We start from the raw sequence: 25,970 nt of genomic DNA on the forward strand, positions 1-25,970 counted from the left end.
ATTTTCCGTTTCGTTGAAAAGGTAATGCGAAATGAGACGGGGAAATGACTGCCAAATGAAAGATAGAGTTCCAATAAAAAATTCTAATACATAGAAGGTTAAATAGTCATATTATTTCTTTGTTTTTCATGCATGTTTTTTAAATTTGCTAAACGGTGTGTTTCTGATAAAATTATTTCTTATCTTTGCAGAGCAAATATTCAATTTCTGATATTTAATTTCATCGTTTGTATTGTTAAAGTTATAAAAAAACAGGTAATCTTTTCTCTCGCATTAATCAAAAGAACACAGTAACAGTAGCAGTGTTACTCGGTATACTCTTTGTCAAAAAAAATATCCTATGAATCAAATTTAAAATAAAACGGTAAAATTTATTTTAGAACGGAGAGAACACTTTCTTTTCTCGCATCTATTTGCTAGCGTCCTTGGACTTACTATAATTATGTATCCATTATTAGTTTTTCTTATATATTTGTAACTGGCCCTTGAGACCGACTTCTTTCTTTGTTAACTATCTATATAATTGTATTATGTAATTGGAGTACAGCTAGCTCTAGATGAAAAAACTAGTAACTCACTAACTCCATTGTCCCGTGATTGGCTCAGCTCATCAAGAAGTATTGTTGAGTTGAGCGGTGGATTTAACTGGTTTTTTTTTTAGGGGAGTGGATCTAGCTAGTTAGTACTGGTATTAGCGAGCCATCTTAAGAAGGCCCGCAAGTGGCGGGTAAGCCAGCTCGCTGCAAGTGTAAATTAGTCGATGAATCCACACCTAGCTCCAGGAATTTTAACTCAGGGCGTCCAAAGCAAGTAGTACCCATTACACTGCCGGTGCCGGATGACCTCATGCCCACATGATATTCACGTTCATCCTCATCCATTGTCTGGTCTCGTACGCCGTAGCTAAACATGTGCATGTTCAGCTTCTCGATACTAAAATGTGTTACATCTATTATTAGATTTATATTTTATGGGATAGAGAAAACCTATTATTATATTTATATTTTGTGGGATAGAGCAAGGATACGCCCATAAAATACACTAGTCATAGTCCGTACAATACACTACTCATATACAGGCAAGCGCCATCTTTACTATGGTTAGTCATCAATTTCTCGAGGTCCTATGTAGGGTATGCCCGTACAATACCCTAGTCATAGCCGGTGTTCGTAACTATATAGTAGCATGTAAAACGAGTAAAGTCATTAGTACGTGGTTTATTCAGTAGTAGCTATTGTAAACTTGCAAAATAAATTAATATGATTTTTAGAGCAACTGTTATATAAATTATCTTTTAAAAAATACATCATTCAGTTTGCAGAACATATGCACAGAAAAAAGATGGAAATTAGCCAGAATTAGTCCCCATATGCACTTGTGTCGTCGTTGTTGTATTCCCTTTGGCGTTCGTCACACCGAGCTCATTAGGATAATTAACTGTCCTTGTTAATTAATAACCTAGGCAAGTTGGCTCATCCAGCTCTAAAAGTGCAGCAGACTTCGACCCCTGACAAGAATGTAAGACACTTAATTATTACTATATCTGTTTTAAAATGTTAGTATTTTTAGGTTGTATAGAAAGTATTGGATTGAGAATAAATAACTACAGTGACTTAATAGATGATAAATAGGTAAAGGTGGAAGAGTAAGGGGGATAAAATAGGAAGAATTATAAATGTTAAGTAATTAATAGGACAAATAATATTATTAGTGCTAGAAATACTTATATTATAATATGAAAGGGTAGTCCACGCACATTGCACGGCTAGCATTATTATGGTTGCGTTTGCCACCCCATTTACTAACCCTATATTCGCTTGTTTTTCACGCGCACGCTTTCCGAATTGCTAAACGGTGTATTTTTTTGTAAAAAATTATATAAGAAAGTTACTTTAAAAAGTCGTATTAATTTATTTTATATTTTTTATAATTAATAGTTAATTAATCATGTATTATTCTATTACTATGTTTTTCACCCCGGATAACTAACACCCACCCTCCCTCAAATGAACGCGGCCTATATATGATCTCTTATCTCGGTAATACTTAATTTTAATTCCGAATTAAATTTTTCTAAATTTATATTTACATGAAACCTTATTTATCTGCACTATAAATTATACTTATGCATAAATTTTTTTCTACATAATAATTAATATTTATAATTTGTTTTAGATATATATTTATATGTTGACTCTTTCTCTTAATTTACTTATTTTTAACCAAAATTTTATATGTTTCCAAATTATATTTATAGATGTACTCTTCCCTCAATATTTACTATTTTAAAATTTTTAAGCCAAAATTAGATTTTCCTTAATTGTATTGACAACATGGACTCTTTTATATTATTTTTTTATTTTAATTCCAAAATTGTATTTCTAATTGGATCCTATATGTTTCTAAATTGTATTTATGGGTTGAATTTTCTCTCAATATCAATTATTTCAAAATTTTTAATCTAAAATTTGGATTTTTCTAAACTGTATTTACACATGGACTCTTTTATATTATTTTTTATTTTTAGTTCTGAAATTATATTTCTAATTGGATTCTAGATGTTTCCAAATTATGTCTATGGACTCTTCCTCAATATAAATTATTTTAAAATTTTTAGTCCAGAATTGGATTTTTTTAAACTGTATTTACACGTGGACTCTTTTATGTTATTTTTTATTTTTAATTCCAAATATGTATGTACAATTGGATTTGTTTTTGTTTTTTTTGTTAGTGTAGGATTTTCTTGCCAATGAGAGTGAACGTGATGATTTCTTTTCCTATTACTATCAGCGTATTTGCGCTGCTAGATTTAATATATGATTAAAGTTTACTCAAATTTATTCTGTTTTGGAACTGTAATTGTTGAAGCATTCAATGCAGGATCTTGTCACCCGTTTGCTTTCCGACTAATTCATGGGATTAAGGCATATACTAATACGGGCAAAAAAGTCCTATTAAAAAACATGTTGTTTTGTCTGTTTTTTCTCTAATTTTGTCCGATTAAAAAGAGCACGTTGTTTTTTCTCTTATAGAAAGTTTTCTTTCCTCGTCCGATTCCAATTTTTCTATGTTCTTATTTGTTTCTGATTAACGTAGGATTTTCTTATTTGTTTTCGCTCTTGGAAAGACATCTGTAGACCGATTAATGAAGGAGGGTTAGAAATTCGAGATCTGCAATCCCTCAATAAAAGCCTTCTCATTCAAACAGCCTGGAACTTCATTTCCAATCCGGATACCCTCATCTCGAAAATCCTTAAAGACAAATATTTTCCTCAAACCTCCTTTTGGAGTAGTCCTACCTATGCTCCAAAGTCAACCTTTTGGGCCTCTGTCATCAAGATTAGGCCATTCTTGAACTACTCTTGCTGTTGGCAACTTGGGCAAGGGGACATTTATATCTGGAACCAACCCTGGTGCTCAGTTTGGGAAAATATTCATGACCATCTCCATGACCACATCCTACCAAATACCCTGCCTATCAACATTTCTGATTTGTGGACAACCTCTAAATCCTGGAATGTTCCCCGTATCTCTAATTTCCTTGATACTCAGGCTATCAACTCTATTCTCCAAGTTCACATCATTCCAGGCGCTACACCTGATAAACTCTGTTGGAAGCACACTTCTTCCGGTGATTGCACCACAAAGAGTGCTTACAGGCAAATTCAGCTTTGCACCCAACCCCAAACAAATTTGTTCAATCCTAGGGCCCTAGCTCTCCTAAAAGCTGTTTGGAAAGATAAATATGTGCCTCCAAAGGTGAAGACTTTCTTCTGGCGTCTTATGGCCAATGCTCTGGCTACAGGTATCAGTATCCATTTCCGAATTCCGACTTTTTCTCCCTCTTGCTGTAGATGTGGTCAGCTAGAGAATGAGGTCCACATCTTCTTTCAATGCTCCTTTGCTAAATTAATTTGGTTGACCTCAAGTTTTCACTGTAATATTTTCAATATTCCTAGTTCTGATAATTGTGGTGAAGTCCTTTCTTATCTCCTAAACACCATCAAGGGTGATTGCACTTTGCAAAAAATAGTAATTTTAATGTGGCAGATTTGGAAGGCCCGAAATAACAAGTGCTTCAATTCAGTTCAGGGTGATCTGCTGCAAATCTGCTTTCAGGCGAACACAATGGCAACAAACTATCGGAGCATAATTGCTCAATACACTGAATCCCAACAAGAAGATTCATCAATCCTCAATCCAAGTGCTCTTATTGCTTCTTTATCAGGCGAAATTCGTTGCTTCATCGATGCCTCCTGGAAAAATAACATCATTGGCTTTGGTATTTTTATCCACAACACTACAACGCATGAGGCAGTCTTTGTGCAGGCCCGTTCTTATAACTATAATTCTGCTCTTCAAGCGGAATTGGGTGCTTTAATTCTAGGCCATAAGCTTTGCTCTAGTCAAAATCTTTCCAATGTTCTTTTTGTCACAGATAGCAAGGAGATTGCGGATGCGATTACAACAAATGACTACATTGCAAACCCCAGGCATTGGTCACTTTTGCCTCTCTGGTTCAGGCTAAAAATGCAAACTGGTCAATGTCACCTTAACATTTCATGGATTCCAAGATATCTTAACACGGTGGGTTGCAGATGACCTAGCAAAAAAAGCTCGTTGCTGCTCTTCATCATCAAGCTCCATCACTGCTCTTTGTCAAAATGTAAACCACTCCTCTACTACTCTATCTTGCCCTGTGTTGAGCTTGTTACCTCAAATCCTTCATGGATGTGACTCTCTCTCAAGTACTATGTGTTTAGCATCAATAAAGACATGAGATTTGTAAAAAAAACGTAGGATTTTCTAGCCCATGAGAGCGAACGTGGAGACTACTTTTCCTATTACTTTATATATATAATAGATTTTAATTTTAAAAAAGGTTACATTTAGAAAACCATAAAGCATTTCTTTACCACTAGAGCTGGGCATGTGAATAACATCAAGGCAGCGCAAACTTTACCTGCTATGGGGCTCTGATTGTTTGGATCTTTATAAAAAAACAAACAGTATATTTGGAAATAAAAATAATTTATGAATAAAACTTTTATGCACATATTCTAGAAAAAAAATAAACTTCAGTGAAAAAACCTCAAAATCAACTCCAAATTTAATATTAAAATTCAAATTTTTACATATAAGTATAAACAGAAATAAAAATATAGTGTGTATGAATACCTAAGACCACATGTTGGTAGTAACAGAAGGAAAAGAAAAAAAAATACATGCCAGCGGAAGATTATGTCCATAGAAAGAAAATTTTTACTTTTTGACATTATTATGGGTGAGTGCCAGTAAATTTGTCACTCCCTCTTACCAGTGATGTAGGAGGGATTTAAACCATTCCAGTAAAGAGCGGTAAAAAATATGGGTTTGTCCAAACAACTATTATAAAATTGGTAAAACTATTGAAGTGATCAGAACAGCGTTTTTTGCCATCAATTGGTTCCTCTTTTTGGAACAAAAGATATATCTTCGACTGCAAATGTTTGACGTTTCTATAGCTGTTTGGTTTTCCCCTAGTTCCAATAATGAATTAATCAATCTAAGCGTAGTTGTTACCGTCTACTCCCTCTGTCTTAAAATAAAGCAAACTTTTGATCATCTGTCTCCAACGTTTGACCATTCGTCTTATTTAAAATTTTTTCAAGAAATTAAACAATTAGTCATACATAAAGTACTATTTATGATTTATCATCTAATAAAAATAAAAATATTAATCGTAAAATTTTTTGAATAAAATGAAGCGTCAAACATTGTAACTAAAAAGTAAAAGATTGGTTTATTTTGAGATAGTTTATTTACCTCACTCCGTTTGTTTCTAGGGACTTTTTTTTCCTGTCACATCGAATGTTTGCATACTAATTAAATGTATTAAATATAGACTATTAATAAAACTTACCTCGTACCCTGGACTATTTCGTGAGACGAATTGAGCCTAATTAGTCCATATTAACGAATATGATATTACGATAAACATTTGCTAATCATGAATTAATTAGGCTTAAAATTATATAATAAAATAGCCATTATTTATATAATTAGTTTAGTTATATGTCTGTATTTAACACTTCCTATTAATATTAATGTCAATTCAATGTGACAAGCACTATAAAAAAATCCTCAGGTCAGGGCCTCGATCCAACACAAAGCTACTCCCGGACAAAAGGCAGTAAGGACATGTTTAGTAGTTGCTTACATTCATTTTTGGTAGAAGGTTCACGTCAAATGTTTAACCGGATGTCAGAAGGGGTTTTTAGACACGAATAAAAAAACAAATTTCATAGATAGGCTGAAAACCACGAGACGAATTTTTTGAGCCTAATTAAGCCATCATTAGCACATGTTGGTTAATGTAGCACCTATGACTAATCATGGACTAATTAGGCTCAAAAGATTTATCTCGAGATTTCTGACGTAACTATGCAATTAGCTTTTCGTTTCATCTATGTTTAATGCTCTATTTAAATGTTTAAAAATTTAATGCGATGTTTTTGGGAAAAATTTTTTAAACTAAACAAGGCATAATCCTACATGGAAATTTACTGTCAGTTAAATCATTTGATGCTATGGTTCAGTCCGAAACTCGCCATGTGCTATGCGCACCCTTGCTGTCTACTTTCGCTGTCAGACTGGATAAAACAATACTGCTACAGTAGTACTATTGTCACATCCGGAGTTTTATCTTAAGCCTAATTCTAAAAGAAATCCGTAAATAATAGTTGGTTTAATTAACTCAGGAAAAATCCCTCTAAAGAGATTAACATAATTAAATCGTGATTCCAAATCGATTAACAGGATTTAAACTCAAATTACAGAGTATAAAATTTTGCCCAACAACCAATTTAAAATTCAGCAAGAGTGGAGCTTTCCTTTTTCTCTCCTTTTTCTTTTTTTTCTCTTTCCGTTCCAAATTGGGCCGAAGCCCAATTTTCCTCCTCTCTCTTTCTTCTTTTTCCTTTTTCTTTTTTTCCCCTCCTCCCTCTCCCGGCCCGGTCCGGCCGAGCCGGCCCGCTTCCTCCTTCTCCCCGCGCGCGCGCCACCTCTCCGCCTGGGCCGCCGGTCGCCGGCCTAGCGTGTCCGCCTCGCCACGGCCCAGCGCGCCTCGCCCGCTCGCGCCCGCGCCGAGCGAAGTCTGTGCCGCCTCCCCGCACTGGCCGAGTCCGCGTCGCCGCCGAGTCCGCCAGCCGCCGCAACCGCCACCGCGTCTTTCGCCCGTGACCGAACCGAACTCTCCCTAACAACCATCCTGCCCTAGCCGGCCTCCCTGCACTATAAATCCTCGTCGCCGCGCGCCGTTGCCCACTTTTCCCTCTCCGCCCGAAGCTTCCGCCGCCGCCGTCCGCCGATCTCGCCGTCGGCCGTCGCCACCGCCGCGGGTCCGTGTCGCCACCGCCGCCTCGACCTTGCCGACCTCCTGCCGGTTTCCGTCGCTGCCGGTGGGCACCCGAGCGTCCTCGCCGCCTCCTCGCCCTCTTCGCCGCCGCGCTCGACATCGTCGCCCGCGCGCCGTCGTCCACGCCCCGGTCGTCGCCGCCTCCGTTCCGCTCGCCATCACTCATCCCTCCTCCTCACCGACTCGTCGCCACCTCCGCCACCGCCGGTGAGCCCCCCCACCTCCTCCCACCCACGTCGTCGGGCGAATTCGCTACATCCCCGTCGTCGTCATGCCTCTGTCAGTCGTCGCCGTCGCTATGCGATCGTCGTGGTGCCGCTGCCGACGACCGTCGTCACCTTCTGCTCCCGTGCGCCGTCGCCAGCATCCTCGTCGCGCCGCCGCGGTACGCCGTGCTCGTCGCTGCCGGCCGTGCATTGTCATCGGTTGCCGGTCGCCGATCGTTGCCGCATCGTCACGTCATCACCGCCGTGCCACGCGTCGCCGCCGTGCGCCGCCCGCCGGTTGTCGCCGTCGGCCGAGCACCCGCTCCCCACTCCCCTGCTCTCCCTCTCTGACCGACGGGCCCCACCCGTCGGCCTCACCCTCTCTCCCTCGCCCGTGGCCCACCTGGCAGCCGCTAGCCGGCCATCCCCCCTCTCTCTCGTGCGGGCCCCAGTCGTCTGCCCGGCCGACCCCCCCTCTCCTCTCTCCTCTCCTCAGGCCCGCCGGTCAGCCTCTCCTCCCCTCTCTCCCTCACCAACAGGTAGGCCCCACCTGTCGGCGCGCCTCCTCTCTCCTCGCTGACGTCAGCAGCCATATTAATTGCGCAATAATTGCTTTAAGACTTTTCTGTTTAGTTAAAAACCCAGAAAACATCTAAAATTCATATCTAATTCATCTATTCTCCGTTTAGGTCCATTCAAATTTCATTAAATTCATAAAATTATCAAGAATCCATTAAAAATACTTTCTTTTACTGTTTCAGTAGAGTTTGTGTCTGTTTTATTTATTTTTCTGCTTGTCGCTTAGATTCGAACCCCGCCGAAGAGCCGGTTTACTTCGAGATCGTTGCCGAAGTACCCCAAGGACCAGAGAAAGGCAAGTGACACTCATCTTTGATCATATTGAACCTATTATTGCAAATTCCCCGCTTTATTTATTCAAATATGCATTGTTTTAATTAAAGTATTTACTATATTTATTTTTTTTGGGAATCCTTATTATTATGCCGTTGTTCATCCAACTTTATTCATGCTAGACCAGGGGTAACTTGATTAGTGTTAGGCCTAGGTTAATGCTTAGCCGTGCTTAGATCAAGTAGCTCATGGGATCACTTATTAATCATGATTAGCTCTAAATAGTTGTAATAATGAATTGTTACCCGGTTCGGGTTAATGCCAACTAAAGTATTGCTAATGGTGGGCTGTGGGTGCATGGTTTTGAGAGTCCCACTCATGACAATTAAAGACCGGTTCACGGGAAACCCTAGAGGTAATTTAGTGCTAACCACATGCCGAAATGGGTAAGTTGAGATCTGGAGCATGGCTTCGAACTATTTGACGTACCAAGGCAAGGGTTGGCGTGATGGAGTACAGACGGGCAATCGTGGTGTAACGAAAGTCTCTACTGCTTCTGGATCTACCAAGGCACAAGAGGGGACTGCCCGACTTGGTGTGAAGGAGGGGGTGAAACCTGAAGTGCGGTGCGATGAAATAGGGAGGGTTATGTGACGGGTCCTATCACGGTCTCCTTTACGGTATGCCATGGTGCTATGTCGGCGCACGTTCAAGTGTAGTGGAGTCGTGTCTTGTGGGTACAGTAGTATACCTCTGATCAGAGCATAATCTATTCGAATAGCCATGCCCACGGTTACGGGCGGACTCCCAGCTTCACTATGATTAGTGTACCTTTAATGACTCGGGTAAACTGGTTTTCACTTGGGACTACTACAACGTGGTGTAACGTTGAGTAGTGGTTGGGCCTGTCGCAACGTGGTGTAGCGTTCGACAGTGTCGTGGTATTTTACAACTGTTATTTACTTATTTTTTAATTTATTTAATTATCTTTGTTCAATTTAATCTCTGTTATTTATTTAATTGCTGCTTTATTGCAACTAACCCTAGCCCGTCCTTCATGATCCTTATGCATCATTTATTACCCTCTTTTCCGTGCTGCTTGTTGAGTACGGCGGTTTGTACTCAGCCTTGCCCTACTTGCCCCTCCAGAGCTAGAAGGTGAGTCCAATGGAGGTGACTCTTAGGAGTGAGCTAGTCTGCCGTCGAAGTTTGCCTGTGGACTGGAGCCGTACCCGCTGGAGCTAGTCTACCTTTCTTTATGCTGTATTTTCGTTAGAATAAGTGTTATTTTCAGTTGTTTCTAAGAACTATGGTTATGTAATCAACATTGTCTTTTTTATACCCTGGCTGGTCCTGGACAGGGATTTTAATACACAATTAAGTTCATAAATTCGTGTGAGGAATTTCTGGGTGTGACAAGTTGGTATCAGAGCCACCTTTGACCGTAGGATCAGCCCAATGGAAACCCTAAGAGCCCTCTACTTTTCATGTTTGTACATAGTTTGTAAAAGTTAGAGTTGCTTTGAAAATGGGTTAGTGCTTTTCAGAGGCGTGAGTATTTAAAAGCTAAATCTCCCTGGTTGAAAGGCGTGAGTAAATTGATTTACGGGTAAAACTTTATTTACTTGTTTCTTTTATGATTTATTTATCTTGAAACAAAAATTTTGCATCCATTGATTCTTAATCCTTGTTGTTCTTTAGATGGCCAACCACCCCTTGTTCCACCGTGGACTTGGAATGGATGGGTTCGTGGCAGAGTTGGCAAGAGTGTCCTTCACGGTAGGATACCCCTACGAACCGGAATACACCACAATCCACCCTCTCGAAGGCGAGTTTCCCCATCACGTCAGACTGGAGCTACACAGGATCCCCGGTTACCTTCCGAACATGGAAGCAGAAGGAGCCGGAGGCTCGCATGAGCATGCCTGCCAGGAGGCTGCTATAGTCCGATGACAACGCTCAGGGCTCGGCACGGCCTGACATTCCGTCATTCGGCATACCATTATCACCCTGGTCGTGGACCCAATTCCATGGTCAGTAGGTTTCGGTCTGCTCGGAGTGAGCAAGACTCTACCTTCGGTAGGATGTGCACGGTGCTGCAAGGCCTCGACCGGATGCATCACGACCTCCATGAAGCGTCCAAGGCCCTGAACGACGCCAAGCTCACACAGATCGTCCGTTTGCAGGATGAGATCGATCGTCTAAAGAAGAAAAATGCCAGACTCAAGTGACTTCCAGAGCCCGGTGGTGCGAGGCGTCGTCTCACAGCAAGGAAGCGAACCCGCGGGCCACCAAGAGTTCAGTCCTACCCCGGTGCCCCTGACGAACCAAGATCGCTGATGCAGATGGTACCAACGTCTCCGACCCCGGTCCCCAAGGACGACGTCTCCCCCTTCAACACTGCAAGAAACCACAATGGCACCATCACAGTCTCTAGCAGTAGTGAGTCTGCCTCTGGTGAAGATGAAGGCGGTCTCCCCAACAACTCTAGGAGCCGTTCCGAAGACGAGGAAGAGGATCCGTCCCCTGCCGTCGACCGTCGCTCTCCTTCCGCGCACTAAATGTCGCCTTAGTTTCATTCTTTAATCGTTGTGTGTTAGTTTTGATATGTTAGGTTTGCTTCGCTTGGGGCTAGGGTGAACCATAGCAGTAGTGGGGTTATGGTTGTACTGCCAGGAGTTGTGTGGTTTTTAAGCGTGTTTCTTAAGCAAGACAATTACAGTTCATAAATTAAATAAAGCCCCTGTTTGCTTAGTCGTTTCTTTTTCTTCTTTCTCTTTCTGTTCTCCCCAGCTCCTGCAGATGGTGAACACCCGCAACGGCAGCCGCGACACCGACCACTCCAGCACCGAAGGACCTCCCCCACCTTCTCCACCAGAGAACCCATCACTCGCTCAGATCCTCGTCAGTCAGACACAGATGCTCACCTTAATGATGCAGCAGATGCAACAACAGCAGCAACAGCATCAACAGGTGCTATAGCAGCTCGTGAACCAGCACCAGAACAACCAACAGCAGCATGGACCACCCCCTGTGCAGTCAAAGTTACCGGAGTTCCTCCGTGTCCTTCCCCCGACCTTCTCAAGCACCACCAACCCCATGGAGGCAAATGATTGGCTCCATACCATTGAGAAGAAGCTCAATCTACTGCAGTGCACTGACCAGAAGAAGGTCTCCTTTGCTACACACCAGCTAATGGGTCCCGCCTCTACTTGGTGGGATAATTTTCTGGTTACTCACACTGCTACCACGAAAGTCACTTGGGCGGAGTTCTGTCTCAACTTTTGCAAAGCGCACATCCCTGACGGGATAGTCATGCAGAAGAAGCGTGAGTTCCGCGCTTTGCAACAAGGTAATAAGACGGTGACAGAGTACCTACATTAATTCAATCGCCTAGCATGATATGCCCCCGAGGATGTCTGCACTGACGCTGAAAGACAGGAGAAGTTCCTCGGAGGTTTGGAGGATGAGTTAAAGAAACAGTTACTTTTGGGTGACTATGTTGATTTTGAGAAGCTGGTCGACAAGGCCATCCGTCAGGAGGACCAGCACCTCCAGATGGATAGGAAAAGGAAGGCCTCTCAGTTTAGGTCAAACCAGCCGCATCCGCAGAAGCCCCGGTTCCATCCTGGCCCTCACCCTCCAAGTCAGTAGCACGGACAATCTATCTTCATTGTCCGCCAACACCGTCCCTACAACCCTAACAACTTCAACAACGGTGGCTCGTCCCAGCGTGCTCCACCTCAGCGTGCTCTCTTAACACCAGCTCCACGGCAATAGAATGCTCCTCCACCAACAGCTCAACCTCCTCCAGCCAGGAAGGATACAGGTTCTAAGCCTAGGGTGTGCTACAACTGTGGTGACCCAGGTCACTTTGCCGACAAGTGCCCAAAGCCGAAGCGCAGCGGGCAGAGGTTCGTGCAAGCCCGTGTCAACCACGCCACTGCAGAAGAAGCACAGGCTGCGCCAGAAGTAATACTGGGTACGTTTCCTGTCAACTCCGTACCTGCTACAATACTTTTTGATTCTGGTGCTACACACTCTTTTATTTCAAGAAAGTTTGTGGGAATGTTTGGGTTAAGAAGGGAAGAGTTAAGAAACCCGATGCGGGTTAGTACTCCAAGGCATAGTGTGATTTCAGACCTTTATAGCCCTAATGTGCCCATAGAAATCCAAGGGACATCCTTTCTAGCCAATCTCATCCTTCTCGAATCCCAAGACCTAGATGTCATTTTGGGAATGGACTGTATGCTTGACCACCTTCACTGGTCAAGCGTACAGTCACCTTGACCAGTGAAGGTGGTGAAGTGGTGACTTATCGGTCGCCGGAGTCAGTGATAATCAGAATCAGTTTGAATCAGATGAAAGCAAAAGAGCAATCTTCAGAAGCAGCCAGAGACCCGAAGAAGTTGGAAGACATACCAGTGGTTTGTGAGTATCCGGAGGTTTTTCCAGACGATCTCACAACGATGCCACCAGAAAGAGAGATCAAGTTCCGTATCGACTTAGTACCCGGAACTGCACCGATCTATAAGAGACCCTACAGGATGGCAGCTAATGAGATGGCAGAAATGAAGAAGCAAGTGGATGAACAGCTTCAGAAAGGTTACATCCGACCGAGCACCTCGCCTTGGGGAGCCCCGGTTATTTTTGTTGAGAAGAAGGACAAAACCAAGAGGATATGTGTGGACTATCGTGCTTTGAACGATGTCACCATCAAGAATAAGTATCCTTTGCCACGGATTGATGATTTGTTTGATCAGTTGAAGGGAGCCAAAGTCTTCTCCAAGATCAATTTGAGATCAGGGTATCATCAATTGAGAATTCGAGAAGAAGATATTCCAAAGACGACATTCACTACACGCTACAACTTGTATGAATGTACAGTAATGTCGTTTGGACTTACACGCTACGACATTCACTACACGCATTCTTCATGAATCTCATGAATAAGGTGTTCATGGAATACTTGGATAAGTTTGTGGTTTCTTCATTGATGACATTCTGATCTACTCCAAGTCAGAAGAAGAGCACGAGCAACATTTGCGGATCGTGCTAGAGAAGCTAAGAGAGCACCAGTTGTATGCCAAGTTCAGCAAGTGTGATTTCTGGCTTTGTGAAGTGAAGTTCCTAGGTCATGTGATCAATGCTCAAGGAGTAGCAGTGGACTCCAGTAATGTGGAGTCAGTGACCAAGTGGACCCTAGCTAAAATGGTCTTTCAGATCAGGAGTTTCTTAGGACTTGTGGGTTATTATCGCCGGTTCATTGAGAATTTCTCGAAGATAGCCAAGCCAATGACACAATTGTTGAAAAAGGAAGAGAAGTTCAGATGGTCTATTGAGTGCGACAAGAGTTTTGAAGAGCTTAAGCAAAGATTGGTGTCAGCACTCGTGTTGATTTTGCCAGATCAGGCGAAAGACTTCCAAGTTTACTGTGATGCCTCTAGATCAGGCCTTGGATGTGTGCTAATGCAAGAAGGAAAGGTGGTTGCTTATGCCTCTCGTCAGTTGAGACCGCATGAGGGTAACTACCCGACTCATGATTTGGAATTAGCAGCCGTAGTGCATGCCCTAAAAATCTGGTGACACTACTTAATTGGTAATAAGTGTGAAGTGGATACGGACCACAAGACCTTAAAATATATCTTTAAACAGCCGGATTTGAACATCCGCCAATGAAGATGGTTGGAATTGATCAAGGATTATGATTTAAGTATCCATTATCATCCAGGCAAAGCAAATGTAGTTGCAGATGCAACGGAAGTTTGTGAGCAGTTGCAGCAGGAGTTTGAACGGCTAAATTTGGGTTTAGATGAAGAAGGTTTTATGGCAGCCCTAGAGGCGCAACCAACTTTGGTGGATCAAGTTCGTCAGGCCCAAGCAATTGATCCAGAAATGGCAGAACTAAAGAGGAATATGCGAGTTGGTAAAGCTCGAGATTTTTCAGAAGATGAACATGAAACAATCTGGATGGGAAACATGTTGTGTGTACCAGATAACAAGGAACTAAATGAGTTGATACTTCAAGAAGCTCATCAAACTCAGTATTCTATTCATCCCGGGAGTACAAAAATGTATCAAGACCTGAAAGAAAAGTTTTGGTGGGTTAGTATGAAGAGAGAAATTGCAGAATATGTCGCCTTGTGCGATGTCTGTCAACGAGTCAAAGTAGAACACCAAAGGCCAGCAGGACTGTTGCAGCCTCTTCAGATTCCAGAATGGAAATGGGAAGAAATCGGGATGGATTTCATCACTGGTTTACTGAGGACCGCTGTCGGTCACGACTCGATTTGGGTAATCGTGGATCGATTGACGAAGGTCGCCCATTCCATACCAGTTCACACCACCTATTCAGGGAAGAGACTAGCCGAGATTTACTTGGCTAGGATCATGTGTCTACATGGAGTGCCTAAAAAGATTGTTTCTGACCGAGGAAGTCAGTTTACTTCGAAATTTTAGCAGAAGCTATAGGAAGAATTTGGAACCCGATTAAATTTCAGCACAGCTTATCATCCACAGACGGATGGTCAGATAGAAAGGGTAAATCAAATTCTTGAAGACATGCTCAGAGCTTTTGCCCTCGACTTTGGTGGAACATGGGATAAAAATTTGCCGTATGAAGAGTTCTCATACAACAACAGTTATCAAGCCAGTTTGCAGATGTCACCTTTTGAAGCTTTGTATGGTTGGAAGTGTCCTACACACCTCTTCTGGGATCAAACAGGAGAGCGTCAAGTTTTTGTAACTGAGGTTTTGAGTCAGGCGGAAGAAAAAGTCAGAATAATCTGTGAAAGGTTCAAAACAGCTCAAACCAGGTAGAAGAGTTATGCAGATAACCGCCGAAGGGACTTGGCCTTCGAAGCAGGAGACTACGTGTACCTCTGCGTCACACCTTTGCGAGGAGTACACCGGTTTCAGACTAAGGGAAAGTTGGCACCACGGTTCGTGGGACCATACCGAATAGTGGAACACAGGGGAGAAGTTGCGTATCAGTTAGAACTCCCTGCTAACATGGCCGGAATCCATGTGTCGCAACTCAAAAAGTGTCTACGTGTGCCTGAAGAGCAAACCAACTCCGAGCACATCAATCTGCAGGAAGATCTAACCTATGTGGAGAAGCCAGCACGTATTCTAGAAACCAGTGAAAGGAAGATGCGGAACCGTGTGATCAGATTCTGCAGAGTTCAGTAGAGTCACCAGTCAGAAGAAGAAGCGACTTGGGAAAGAGAAGATGAGCTCAAGGCCGTCCATCCGCACCTCTTCGCCAGCACCTCTGAATCTTGGGGTCGAGACTCCGTTTAAGGGGATAGGTTTGTCACACCCGGAGTTTTATCCTAAGCCTAATTCGTAAAAGAAATTCGTAAATAATAATTGGCTTAATTAACTCAGGAAAAATCCCTCTAAAGAGATTAAGTTAATTAAATCGTGGTTCCAAATCGATTAACAGGATTTAAACTCAAATTACAGAGTATAAAATTTTCCCAACAATCAATTTAAAATTCGCAAAGAGTGGGGCTTTCCTTTTTCTCTCCTTTTTTTTTCTCTTTCCTTCGCAAATTTGGCCGAAGTCCAATTTTCCTCCCCTCTCTCTTTCTTCTTTTTCCTTTTTCTTTTTTCCCCTCCTCCCTCGCCCGGCTCGGTCCGGCCGAGCAGGCCTGCTTCCTCCTTCTCCTCACACGCGCGCCACCTCTCCGCCTAGGCCGCCGGCCGCCGGCCCAGCCTGTCCGCCTTGCCATGGCCCAGCGCACCTCGCACGCTCGCGCCCGCGCCGCATGAAGTCTGCGCCGCCTCCCCGCGCTCGCCAAGTCCACGCCGCCGCCGAGTCCGCCGGCCGCCGCAACCTCCGCTGCGTCCTTCGCCCATGACCGAACCGAACTCTCCCTAACAACCGTCCCGCCCTTGCCGGCCTCCTTGCACTATAAATCCCCGTCACCGCGCGCCGTCGCCCACTTTTCCCTCTCCGCCCAAAGCTTCCGCCGCCGCCATCTGCCGTTGATCTCGCCGTCTCCGCGGGTCCGCGTCGCCACCACCTCCTCGATCTCGCCGACCTCCCACTAGTTTCTGTCGCTGTCGGTGGGCACCCGAGCGTCCTCGCCGCCTCCTCGCCCTCTTCGCCGCCACGCTCGACGTCGTCGCCCGCGCGCCATTGTCCGCGCCCCGGTCGTCGCCGCCTCCATTCCGCTTGCCGTCACCCGTCCCTCCTCCTCATCGACTCGTCGCCACCTCCGCCACCGCCTGTGAGCCCTCCCCTCTCCTCTCTCTCTTTTTCGCCGCCGCCGCTAGGCCTCCTCCAACCCGCGTCGTCGTCGGGCGAATTCGCCGCATCCCCGTCGTCGCCGCGCCTCCGTCGGTCATCGCCGTCGCCATGCGATCGCCGTGCCGCCGCTGCCGACGACCATCGTCACCTTCCGCTCCCGTGCGTCGTCGCCAGCAACCCCGTCGCGCCGCCGCAGTACACCGCGCGCGTCGCTGCCGGCCATGCATCGTCGTCGGTCGCCGCGTCATCGCTTCGTCACCGCTGCGCCGTGCACCGTCGCCGTGCGCCGCCACTGTCGCCGCCCGCTGGTTGCCGCCGTCGGCCGAGCACCCGCTCCCCGCTCCCGTGTACTCCCTCTCTGACCGACGGGCCCCACCCGTCGGCCTCACCCTCTCTCCCTCGCCCCGTGGCCCACCTAGCAACCGCTAGCCGGCCATCCCCCCTCTCTCTCGTGCGGGCCCTAGCCGTCTGCCCGGCCGAGCCCCCCTCTCCTATCTCCTCTCTCCTCCACTCGGGCCCGCCGGTCAGCCTCTCCTCCCCTCTCTCCCTCACCGACAGGGGGGTGTCGGTGGACCCAACTGTCGGCGCGCCTCCTCTCTCCTCGCTGACGTCAGCAGCCCTATTAAGTGCCCAATAATTTATTTAGGACTTTTCTGTTTAGTTAAAAACCCAGAAAACTTCTAAAATTCATATCTAATTCATCTAGTCTCCGTTTAGGTCCATTCAAATTTCATTAAATTCAGAAAATTATCAAGAATCCATTAAAAATACTTTCTTTTACTGTTTCAATAGAGTTTGTGTTTGTTTTATTTATTTTTATGCTTTGTCGCTTAGATTCGGACCCCGCCGAAGAGCCGGTTTACTTCGAGATCGTTGCCGAAGTACCCCAAGGACCAGAGCAAGGCAAGTGGCACTCATCTTTGATCATATTGAACCTATTATTGCAAATTCCCTCTTTATTTATTCAAATATACATTGTTTTAATTAAAGTATTTACTATATTTATTTTTTTCCGGGGAATCCTTATTATTATGCCATTGTTCATCCAACTTTATTCATGCTAGACCAGGGGTAACTTGATTGGTGTTAGGCCTAGGTTAATGCTTAGCCGTGCTTAGATCAAGTAGCTCATGGGATCACTTATTAATCATGATTAGCTCTAAATAGCTGTAATAATGAATTGTTCCCCGGTTCGGGTTAATGCCAACTAAAATATTGCTAATGGTGGGCCATGGGTGCATGGTTTTGAGAGTTGCACCCATGGCAATTAAGGACCGGTTCACGGGAAACCCTAGAAGTAATTTAGTGCTAATCGCATGCTGAAATGGGTAAGGTGGGATCTGGAGCATGGCTTCGAACTATTTGATGTACCAAGGCAAGGGTAGGCATGATGGATTATGGACGAAAAATCGTGGTGTAACGAAAGCCTCTGCTGCTTCCGGATCTACCAAGGCACAAGAGGGGACTGCCCGACTTGGTGTAAAGGAGGGGGTGAAACCTGAAGTGCGGTGCGATTAAATAGTGAGGGTTATTTGATGGGTTCTATCATGGTCTCCTTTCCGTATGCCATGGTGGTATGTCGGGGCACGTTCAAGTATAGTGGAGTCGTGTCTTGGGGGTACAGTAGCACATCTCTGATCAGAGTATAATCTATTCGAATAGTCGTGCCCACGGTTACGGGCGGACTCCCAGCTTCACTATGATTAGTGAACCTTTAATGACTCGGGTAAACTGGTTTTCACTTGGGACTACTACCACGTGGTGTAACGTTGAGTAGTGGTTCGACCTGTCGCAACGTGGTGTAACCTTCAACAGTGTGGTGGTATTTTACAACTATTATTTACTTATTCTTTAATTTATTTAATTACCTTTGTTCAATTTAATCTCTGTTATTTATTTAATTGCTGCTTTATTGCAACTAACCCTAGTCCGTCCTCGATGATCCTTATGTATCATTTATTACCCTCTTTTCCGTACTGCTTGTTGAGTACGATGGTTTGTACTCAGCCTTGCCCTATTTCCCCTTCTAGAGCTAGAAGTTGAGTCCGATGGAGATGACTCTCAGAAGTGAGCTGGTCCGCCATCGAAGTTTGCCTGTGGACTGGAACCGTACCCGCTGGAGCTAGTCTACCTTTCTTTTCGCTGCATTTTCGTTAGAATAAGTGTTCTTTTCAGTGGTTTCTAAGAACGATGGTTATGTAATCAACATTGTCTTTTTTTACCCTGGCTTGTCCTGGACAGGGATTTTAATACACAGTTAAGTTCAGAAATTCGTATGAGGAATTTCTGGGCGTGACAACTATCCATGATTCCGCTAATCCCAACGATATTTTATTCAACCAGCAGTATTAGCAAAAGATTTTTATCAGTTACTGTCGGAATTATTGTTAGCTGTCCATTGCTTTGGATCTAATGGATCTGATTTTATTTTACTACACCGATAATATTAGTACAAGAAATTCTATAAGAATAAAATTAAAACAAAAATATATAACTTTACGATAACTTTACGTTTTGTCATATATCATGTTAAAATATATAAATTAATAAATATATCTTACCAAAGTTTTAAATAAAATGCTTAATATACTTATATGTAAATATATAGATAGATCTAAATTACATTACACTATTACCACTACTAATAAAAGATACAATAACAGTGCCTAGCAAAAATGGAGTCTAAGATTCCAAGATCGAAATGATATAATAAATGTTACTCTGGCGATCCCTTAGCTTCACTGGATGCGCTTGTGATTCTAATTGGTGACTTAATGATAATTATGATAAGAGAGAAGTGTTGATGACCCAACTATAACCGTATAGCAATTAATACATCTTTGGTGATCTTAAACCCTGGATTTAGAGATTTTTCACGCGATGGCGGAAACAGGACAGGGATGCATAGATGAACTACAGTAGACTACTTGGGATGTGAAAAATGATAAAGATGTTCGTTAAAAAAAAAAAGAAAAAGGATAAAGATGAAGACTTACCTCGGGCACATTATCTGAAGAATCCCTTGCGAATGCAGCGACAATCATCAACGCAGCACTGATATGGGTATGGACTTGGCGATGGCGATTCCCAGAGATCAATGGCCTCAAAGGATGCAGATGGCAGCACTGATGATAGGTGGTTGCAAATAAACAAGAATGGAGGATGAAAAGAAGGCTGGAACAGTTGCTGGGAGAATGAGGTGGTGTTTACGACGTGGGACTTATTTCTAGTCCCTTGTCCTATCGAATGTTTGGACGTTTATTATAAATAGTAAACGTAAACTATTAATAAAACTCATCTATAATCTTAGACTAATTTGCGAGATGAATCTATTAAGCCTAATTAATCCATGATTAGCCTATGTGATGCTACAGTAAACATGCTCTAATTATAGATTAATTAGGTTTAAAAAATTCGTCTCACGGATTACCATTCATTTATAAAATTAATTTTTTTATTAATCTATATTTAATACTTCAAATTAGTGTCTAAACATCCGATGTGACGTAGGGCTAAAAAGTTTAGTCCTATCTTATCAACCCCTGAATCAAGGAGGGCATGCGGGCAACGGCTTGGATTAAAAAGATAGCCATTGAGATTTTCAGGTGTTGAGCCGACAAGGCACATTTGACCGATGACATGATAGGCGGATAAGGTTGTCCGTGAGATGAGAAAATTTCATATCAACAAACAATTCATTCTAAAATTGAGGGGCATGTATTAATGATAAAAATTAGCACCCGCTATTAAAGATAAGCGTTAGTGTCTCGGACTAAAAGGACTAGGTCAAAGGCTAAATGGCAAGGAAGAAGCCATCAGACGACAACAATAAAGGGTTAGTAATAATAAAGGGTTAGTAATAAGTAGAATCTGAATCGAATAAGAACTGGAGAATATAAACTGTATTGAAATTCAATACAGTCCAAATAAGAAATGTCTATACAATCCATGATATATACATAGATTTAAGTTAATAAGGCATGTTGAGTCTGTATCCATAAATATAAATAGTAAATAGATCCTATAATGAGTTTGATAGAGACAATGCCAAAACTGATATTATAAATATGTACGCCCTGTCTCTCTCAGTGTGTGCTACCATTCTCCTACTCTAGGAAATAACCATCTCTAGTGGCACTACTCCAGGTTATCTAGATGATGTAACATACCTCGACGGAGAACCATAGGCACTGATCCGTTGTCAATTGATTATGGCAAACCCATAGCCATCTATCTAGTAGATACTTCTGCTATTACCTTTAAGACTTGCTGTGAAGTTGTTGTACTACCATCTTCTTCCAATGTCAATGTGCATGGCCTTCCCGAGTTCTCTAGAGCACACACCGCTCTCTCCACTCTAACCCATGGATATAGAGCTTGCAGGAGGCCCACCGAGCTCTAAAAAAAATATGAAACGAATCTTTATAATTCGAACCACTGGTCCAAACGCTTTCATGCGATTGAGCCACGAGGCATGTCCCACTGCACTGAGCCGTGGAACAGAAACCCCTCATGTGTTTGTCCTGCCTAGCCTGCTAGGTGGAAAAAGAAAAAAAAAGAAAATCTAAAAAATGTCATTAACAATCGTCTAAGTCTAACAAATATCATTGACGAATGCGAGTTCTAAGAAATGTCATCGTACAAATGAATTTGTCTAAAAAATGCCATTGCCGTTAGGTTTCCCTCCATTTTTGCCGTTAAATACACTGTTCATACTATAGCACTTAACGGAAAAAGTTGACGGAACTCTAACAACGATGGCATTTTTCAGACAAATTCGTTTGTACGATGGCATTTCTTAGAACTCACGTTTATCGATGACATTTCTTAGAATTAAGTATTTGTCAATGGCATTCGTTAGATTTTCTCAAAAAAAAAAAAAACTGCAAAACGGGGGCAGCCAACATCTCTTTTTGTTATAACCGAAATGGGTCAATCGTACGTAGCCCAAACTCGACCACCCCAAGGCGTGCCAAAGAAGGCTGAAAGGTCGCATGGGCTTTGGCCCAGAATTCATTGATTTTGCAGCTAGGCCCTCTATAGGCATCACCTCTATGATTTTATAAATTATACATATTACTTTATAGTCCTTGTCTTAATTGTAAATAGTATACTTCGACCTGGAATATTTAAATTTAAAGTAAAAACATATATACAAGGAGAAAGCTTAGAATTTTTATTTTTTAAAAAATATAAATAAAATATTATTTTCAAAAGTTACTTCTTTGTTTGATAAAACATAATAAAAATACCTAAAAATCTTCATATATGTATATATTAAAAACATTGAATATAAAAAAACTAATTTATCTGCCAAACGTGCAAATGTTTAAAACATTACATATATTGATATAAACAATAACTTAGAATTTGTCATTACAATAACTTAATAACAAAACTGGCCTATCTACAATTAGACATGGCAAAGCATCGCTGGCTTTCTAGTTAAATCTAACAATGTGATTGCTATCCTACAAAATTGAATAATGTAGAGACCACTATTTGCCTATATTTAGATAGAGAAGTTAGCTGTTTCAGTTATTCTAATTTCTAAAGCAGAGGGAAAGTGCATTTTACAAGATAAAAAACCTTCACTCTGTTTCTGCTCAAGAAAAAATGTTACTTAAAAAATCCAATGGAATAACCATTCCTAAGTACAAAATGGTATATTTCGTCACAATTTTCATCTGAATCAACAAAGGAGGCAATTCCCGGTCAATATACCGGCTGCCTCTAAAATCCGCATTAGTCCGTTCTACACGTTGAGCGATAATACCATTCTTGCTTTATGTAAAAGGGTTAACTCGGAAATACGATGATCGGAGCACCAAGACATAAAGTTATAATCAGTCCATCATCCACCTAAACTTCTAAGGTGGTACTAGCCACCACTACATATTCACTTCTAGGCCACATGGACCAAACACACACTGCTAGTAGACTTCAAATGGACTGTCATGTTACATAGCCCAAATCTAGAAATAGACTACACAGTACTTTATTTTTTGTTGTAATGGTAGATTTTGGCCGGGTTGTTTTCGCCGATGAAAAATGAAAGATTATCTTACTTTTTGATAGTTTTTAATAGTATAAAAGATAAAATTAACTACTGTAAAAATTAAAATTTACTTTATAAAGGTGAGAAAAAATATAATGTTTAGCCGTTATAATATATTCTAAAAAACGCAGCCTGTATGGTGTGACTTTATTCACTATATAGAAATCCCACTTACAAGTATACAAACATAGGTAATTGTGCTTTTCCTGTGAGATTCACAATTTTTGTTTTGGTGCCTATATTTCTAGCAGTGTCGCGAGCATAAGTCCATCGTCTAGGCTATAGCTTATTATAAGGCATAACGAATTGATCGGCGACCAAAATATAATTCGTCAATTGACAGTTCTGTAGGTCTCCATAATGATTTATAAGTCGTAGAACAGTGGCCGTATCTTGGGTGTTGAGGAATCAATCTAGTTTGTTTCACATGCATTAATCCCATTAAAAATGCTCGAAGTAAAGTTTCACCGGGTAGTACATATTTTATACATAAAAGTAGACGCTGAATATACACTTCTACACACCTATTCACATTTTAGATATTGAGAACGTCACATATTCAGATCATACAACGTCACACCTCTCAATGGAGATATTGAGTACTATGTTGCTAGAATTGCAGAAGTCACACGGGACCAAAAGGAAAGCTTCTGCAGGATAAAGACCTGTCCAATGCTTTGTATTGGAGACAGAAGCCTTCAGTTGCAGTCTGTTTTCAGGTTTCTTTCTACTAGTTGCTTCAATTTCGTAGGAGAACTTCCAATTTAGATTGCCAGTCCTTAGACAAACTACTGAAAGTGCATGCCCGAAGGGCATCATGCTATTGTTTAGGAGAAGGAATAGGTGATCATCCTCCCCAAGAAGTGCTAGGAAAGGCACTGATACCTCAAGATTTACATTAAAAGGCTGACTATAGATGAACCGCAAAACCTCAGAACGATGTCTGGAAAGGAAGTGTTGTGACCAATGTCCTGTAAATCCATTATATCCACAGCCATAAATAGGGCAAACTGAAGGGGCAAAAGGACAAGATTCTTCATGGGTATCTCTTTGTGCGTAGTTAATAAATTTGCAGCAACCCCACTTGGCATAAGAGCATGAGGACTTGATTGATTCAACAATCTTCTCCAATGCAATATTTCGTGCAAAATTGGCATCGCGAGAACAAACATGACACTTGTTGTTGAGTTTGGACCAGCAGGCAGAACATGCTACATGGCCATTTTGGCACTGAAGAAGATGCAAAAATAAGCTGTGAACATGCAATGGCCATCAATGTATGCTTTATTATAACAGAAATTATCCTCTTAAAGTATAGAAAGGTGAAGTATGAAAATAATGAACACAATTACACTATAGACCAACCAAAATTGATAGAGAAGTAAACTGCTCCTCTACCTTTTATATACAGAAGCACATAATAGCTACCTATCGTAAAACATATGCAGAGCTGATGCAAAGAAAGAGTTACTCCACACTCAATAGAATCAATTCACTATGTGCTGAAGTAACCAAGGGGATAATAAAAGTCCACCAGAAAAAGTCACTCCAGCTCATTTGGGTTTAACAAGCCATTGCCATTGAAGCCAAAACTGCTCCATCTCAATTGCTATCTTAATATTCCTTGCTCCTTGCTACTTGTGAGTAGCAGTGCTGCGGAGCTCCCCTACTGACTAACTGTGATCGAGTGACTGGCAGTTGCATAAGCTGCATTGACCTCCTCCCACTCCCATTCTCTCAATCCTCTTTGATCATGCATGCAAACCTTTTAAGACTGTTATGGATTTCTTGACCCAAAAAAAGGGAAAAGAAAATGACCAATGTTCATATGTAACAAGGCCTATAAATACCTATGCAGCCATGGAAGTGCAGAAACAGGCCCATGATTCTGGTTTTGTGTATGCTGAAGAATGATCGGAACACAAACATTCAGTGTGTGAGCTTAGGAAGACCATCAATGGCTATGATTGTTACCGAAGTAGTCTAGCAGCCAGTTGTTCAATTAATTGCAAGCATGATGCCAACCAATTTTAGTTGTATTGTAATTTTTAGCTGTTACAACTTGATTCATTAAAAGTGCATGAAAGCTACTCCGTAGTATATAAGTATATTAGACTGCTAATTTGGTCTGCTCAATGATGTTTTAAGCTTTTATTTATTTTTATTTTTATTTTTTGCTGTTTTTGTGTCCAAAGAGTTTAGAGTAAAAAACTGAATGGCAGAAGGACATAACTTCCATGTCCAAATTGAAGAATGCAGGACGAATTCTTAACTAAGTTATCTGGTAATAAAGATGATGATATTACTTCACGCAGGATGAAAATTAAGAGCAATTCTATCAACGATAATGTGTTGAGCTTTTGCGTACTGCGCTGATATAACTTGGAACCCAGTGCTAATGAACACATTCTCTCTTAGCACTAAACGACATAGGACAGCAAAATTATTGTTACGCTGGCAGAGCTGATAATTTCAATTCACACCCAAACTGGAGACAACCGCATTGGCCAACCCCATTCGGGAATTCCCTCTTCTAATTCGATTGGCACAGCAAATCAAGTAACCAACGCATCAAAAGGCACGGGAACGGACCACCAGATAACACCAATTCCTGCGCATACCTGGTAGAGGGGAGGGCGGAGGGAGTCGAAGCAGATGGAGCAGTCGAGCACGTCAGGGTCGATCTGCACGTTCAGGCCAGCACCCTCAACCTCCCCGTCGGCCAGGCCCTCCCCGGGCACCGCTTGCTCGCTGCCCGCCGCAACCGCCGAATTCCGGGGCCGGGGGGCTTCTCCGTCGACAGGGTCATCTCCTGCGTCGCGCTTCCTCTTCTCGGCGCCAGATGCGACGGGAGGGTCCTCGTCGGCGTCGTCAAAGGTGAACTTGGCCATGGGGTTTCGTCGTCGAGGGAACGGGGGAGTGGGGAAATTGGGAAACAGGAGAGAAGAGAGAGTCGCAGCAAACCGCTTTACGGTCGATGGTATGCACAAGCAACAGCAAAAGCGAAAAAATGCGAAAAATAATTTTTAGATTAAACTTTTATATACATATCCATAGCGACTCAAAAGCAAAAGTCATAAAAAAACAAGATGAAAAAACCACAAAATCAAGCTCAAAATTAATTTTAAAAATTCAAATTTTGACTTATAAGCAGTGGTATGTGCGAGGAAAAAGTACGAATTACTCCCTGAACCTGAAGTA

The 25,970-nt window shown here is 42.4% G+C and overlaps 1 protein-coding gene across 2 annotated transcripts; it reads right to left on the reverse strand.

Moving 5' to 3' along the window:
• Positions 1–23,160: 23,160 nt before the first annotated feature.
• Positions 23,161–25,722, reverse strand: LOC102718182 (E3 ubiquitin-protein ligase SINA-like 10). Of its 2 annotated transcripts, XM_040524785.1 has the most exons (3): positions 25,391–25,722; positions 24,620–24,672; positions 24,030–24,534 (listed from the first exon to the last, which is right to left on the reverse strand). In XM_040524785.1, exons 1-3 carry the CDS (start codon positions 25,658–25,660, stop codon positions 24,507–24,509), a joined length of 351 nt encoding a protein of 116 aa, XP_040380719.1. In that variant the 5' UTR covers positions 25,661–25,722; the 3' UTR covers positions 24,030–24,506. The 2 variants fall into 2 exon arrangements, with proteins under 2 accessions (XP_006656079.2, XP_040380719.1); XM_006656016.3 differs by lacking the exons at positions 24,030–24,534; positions 24,620–24,672 and adding an exon at positions 23,161–23,999.
• Positions 25,723–25,970: the final 248 nt, after the last annotated feature.

This window comes from Oryza brachyantha, chromosome 6, assembly GCF_000231095.2.
Source record: "Oryza brachyantha chromosome 6, ObraRS2, whole genome shotgun sequence".
Lineage (NCBI taxonomy): Eukaryota > Viridiplantae > Streptophyta > Magnoliopsida > Poales > Poaceae > Oryza > Oryza brachyantha.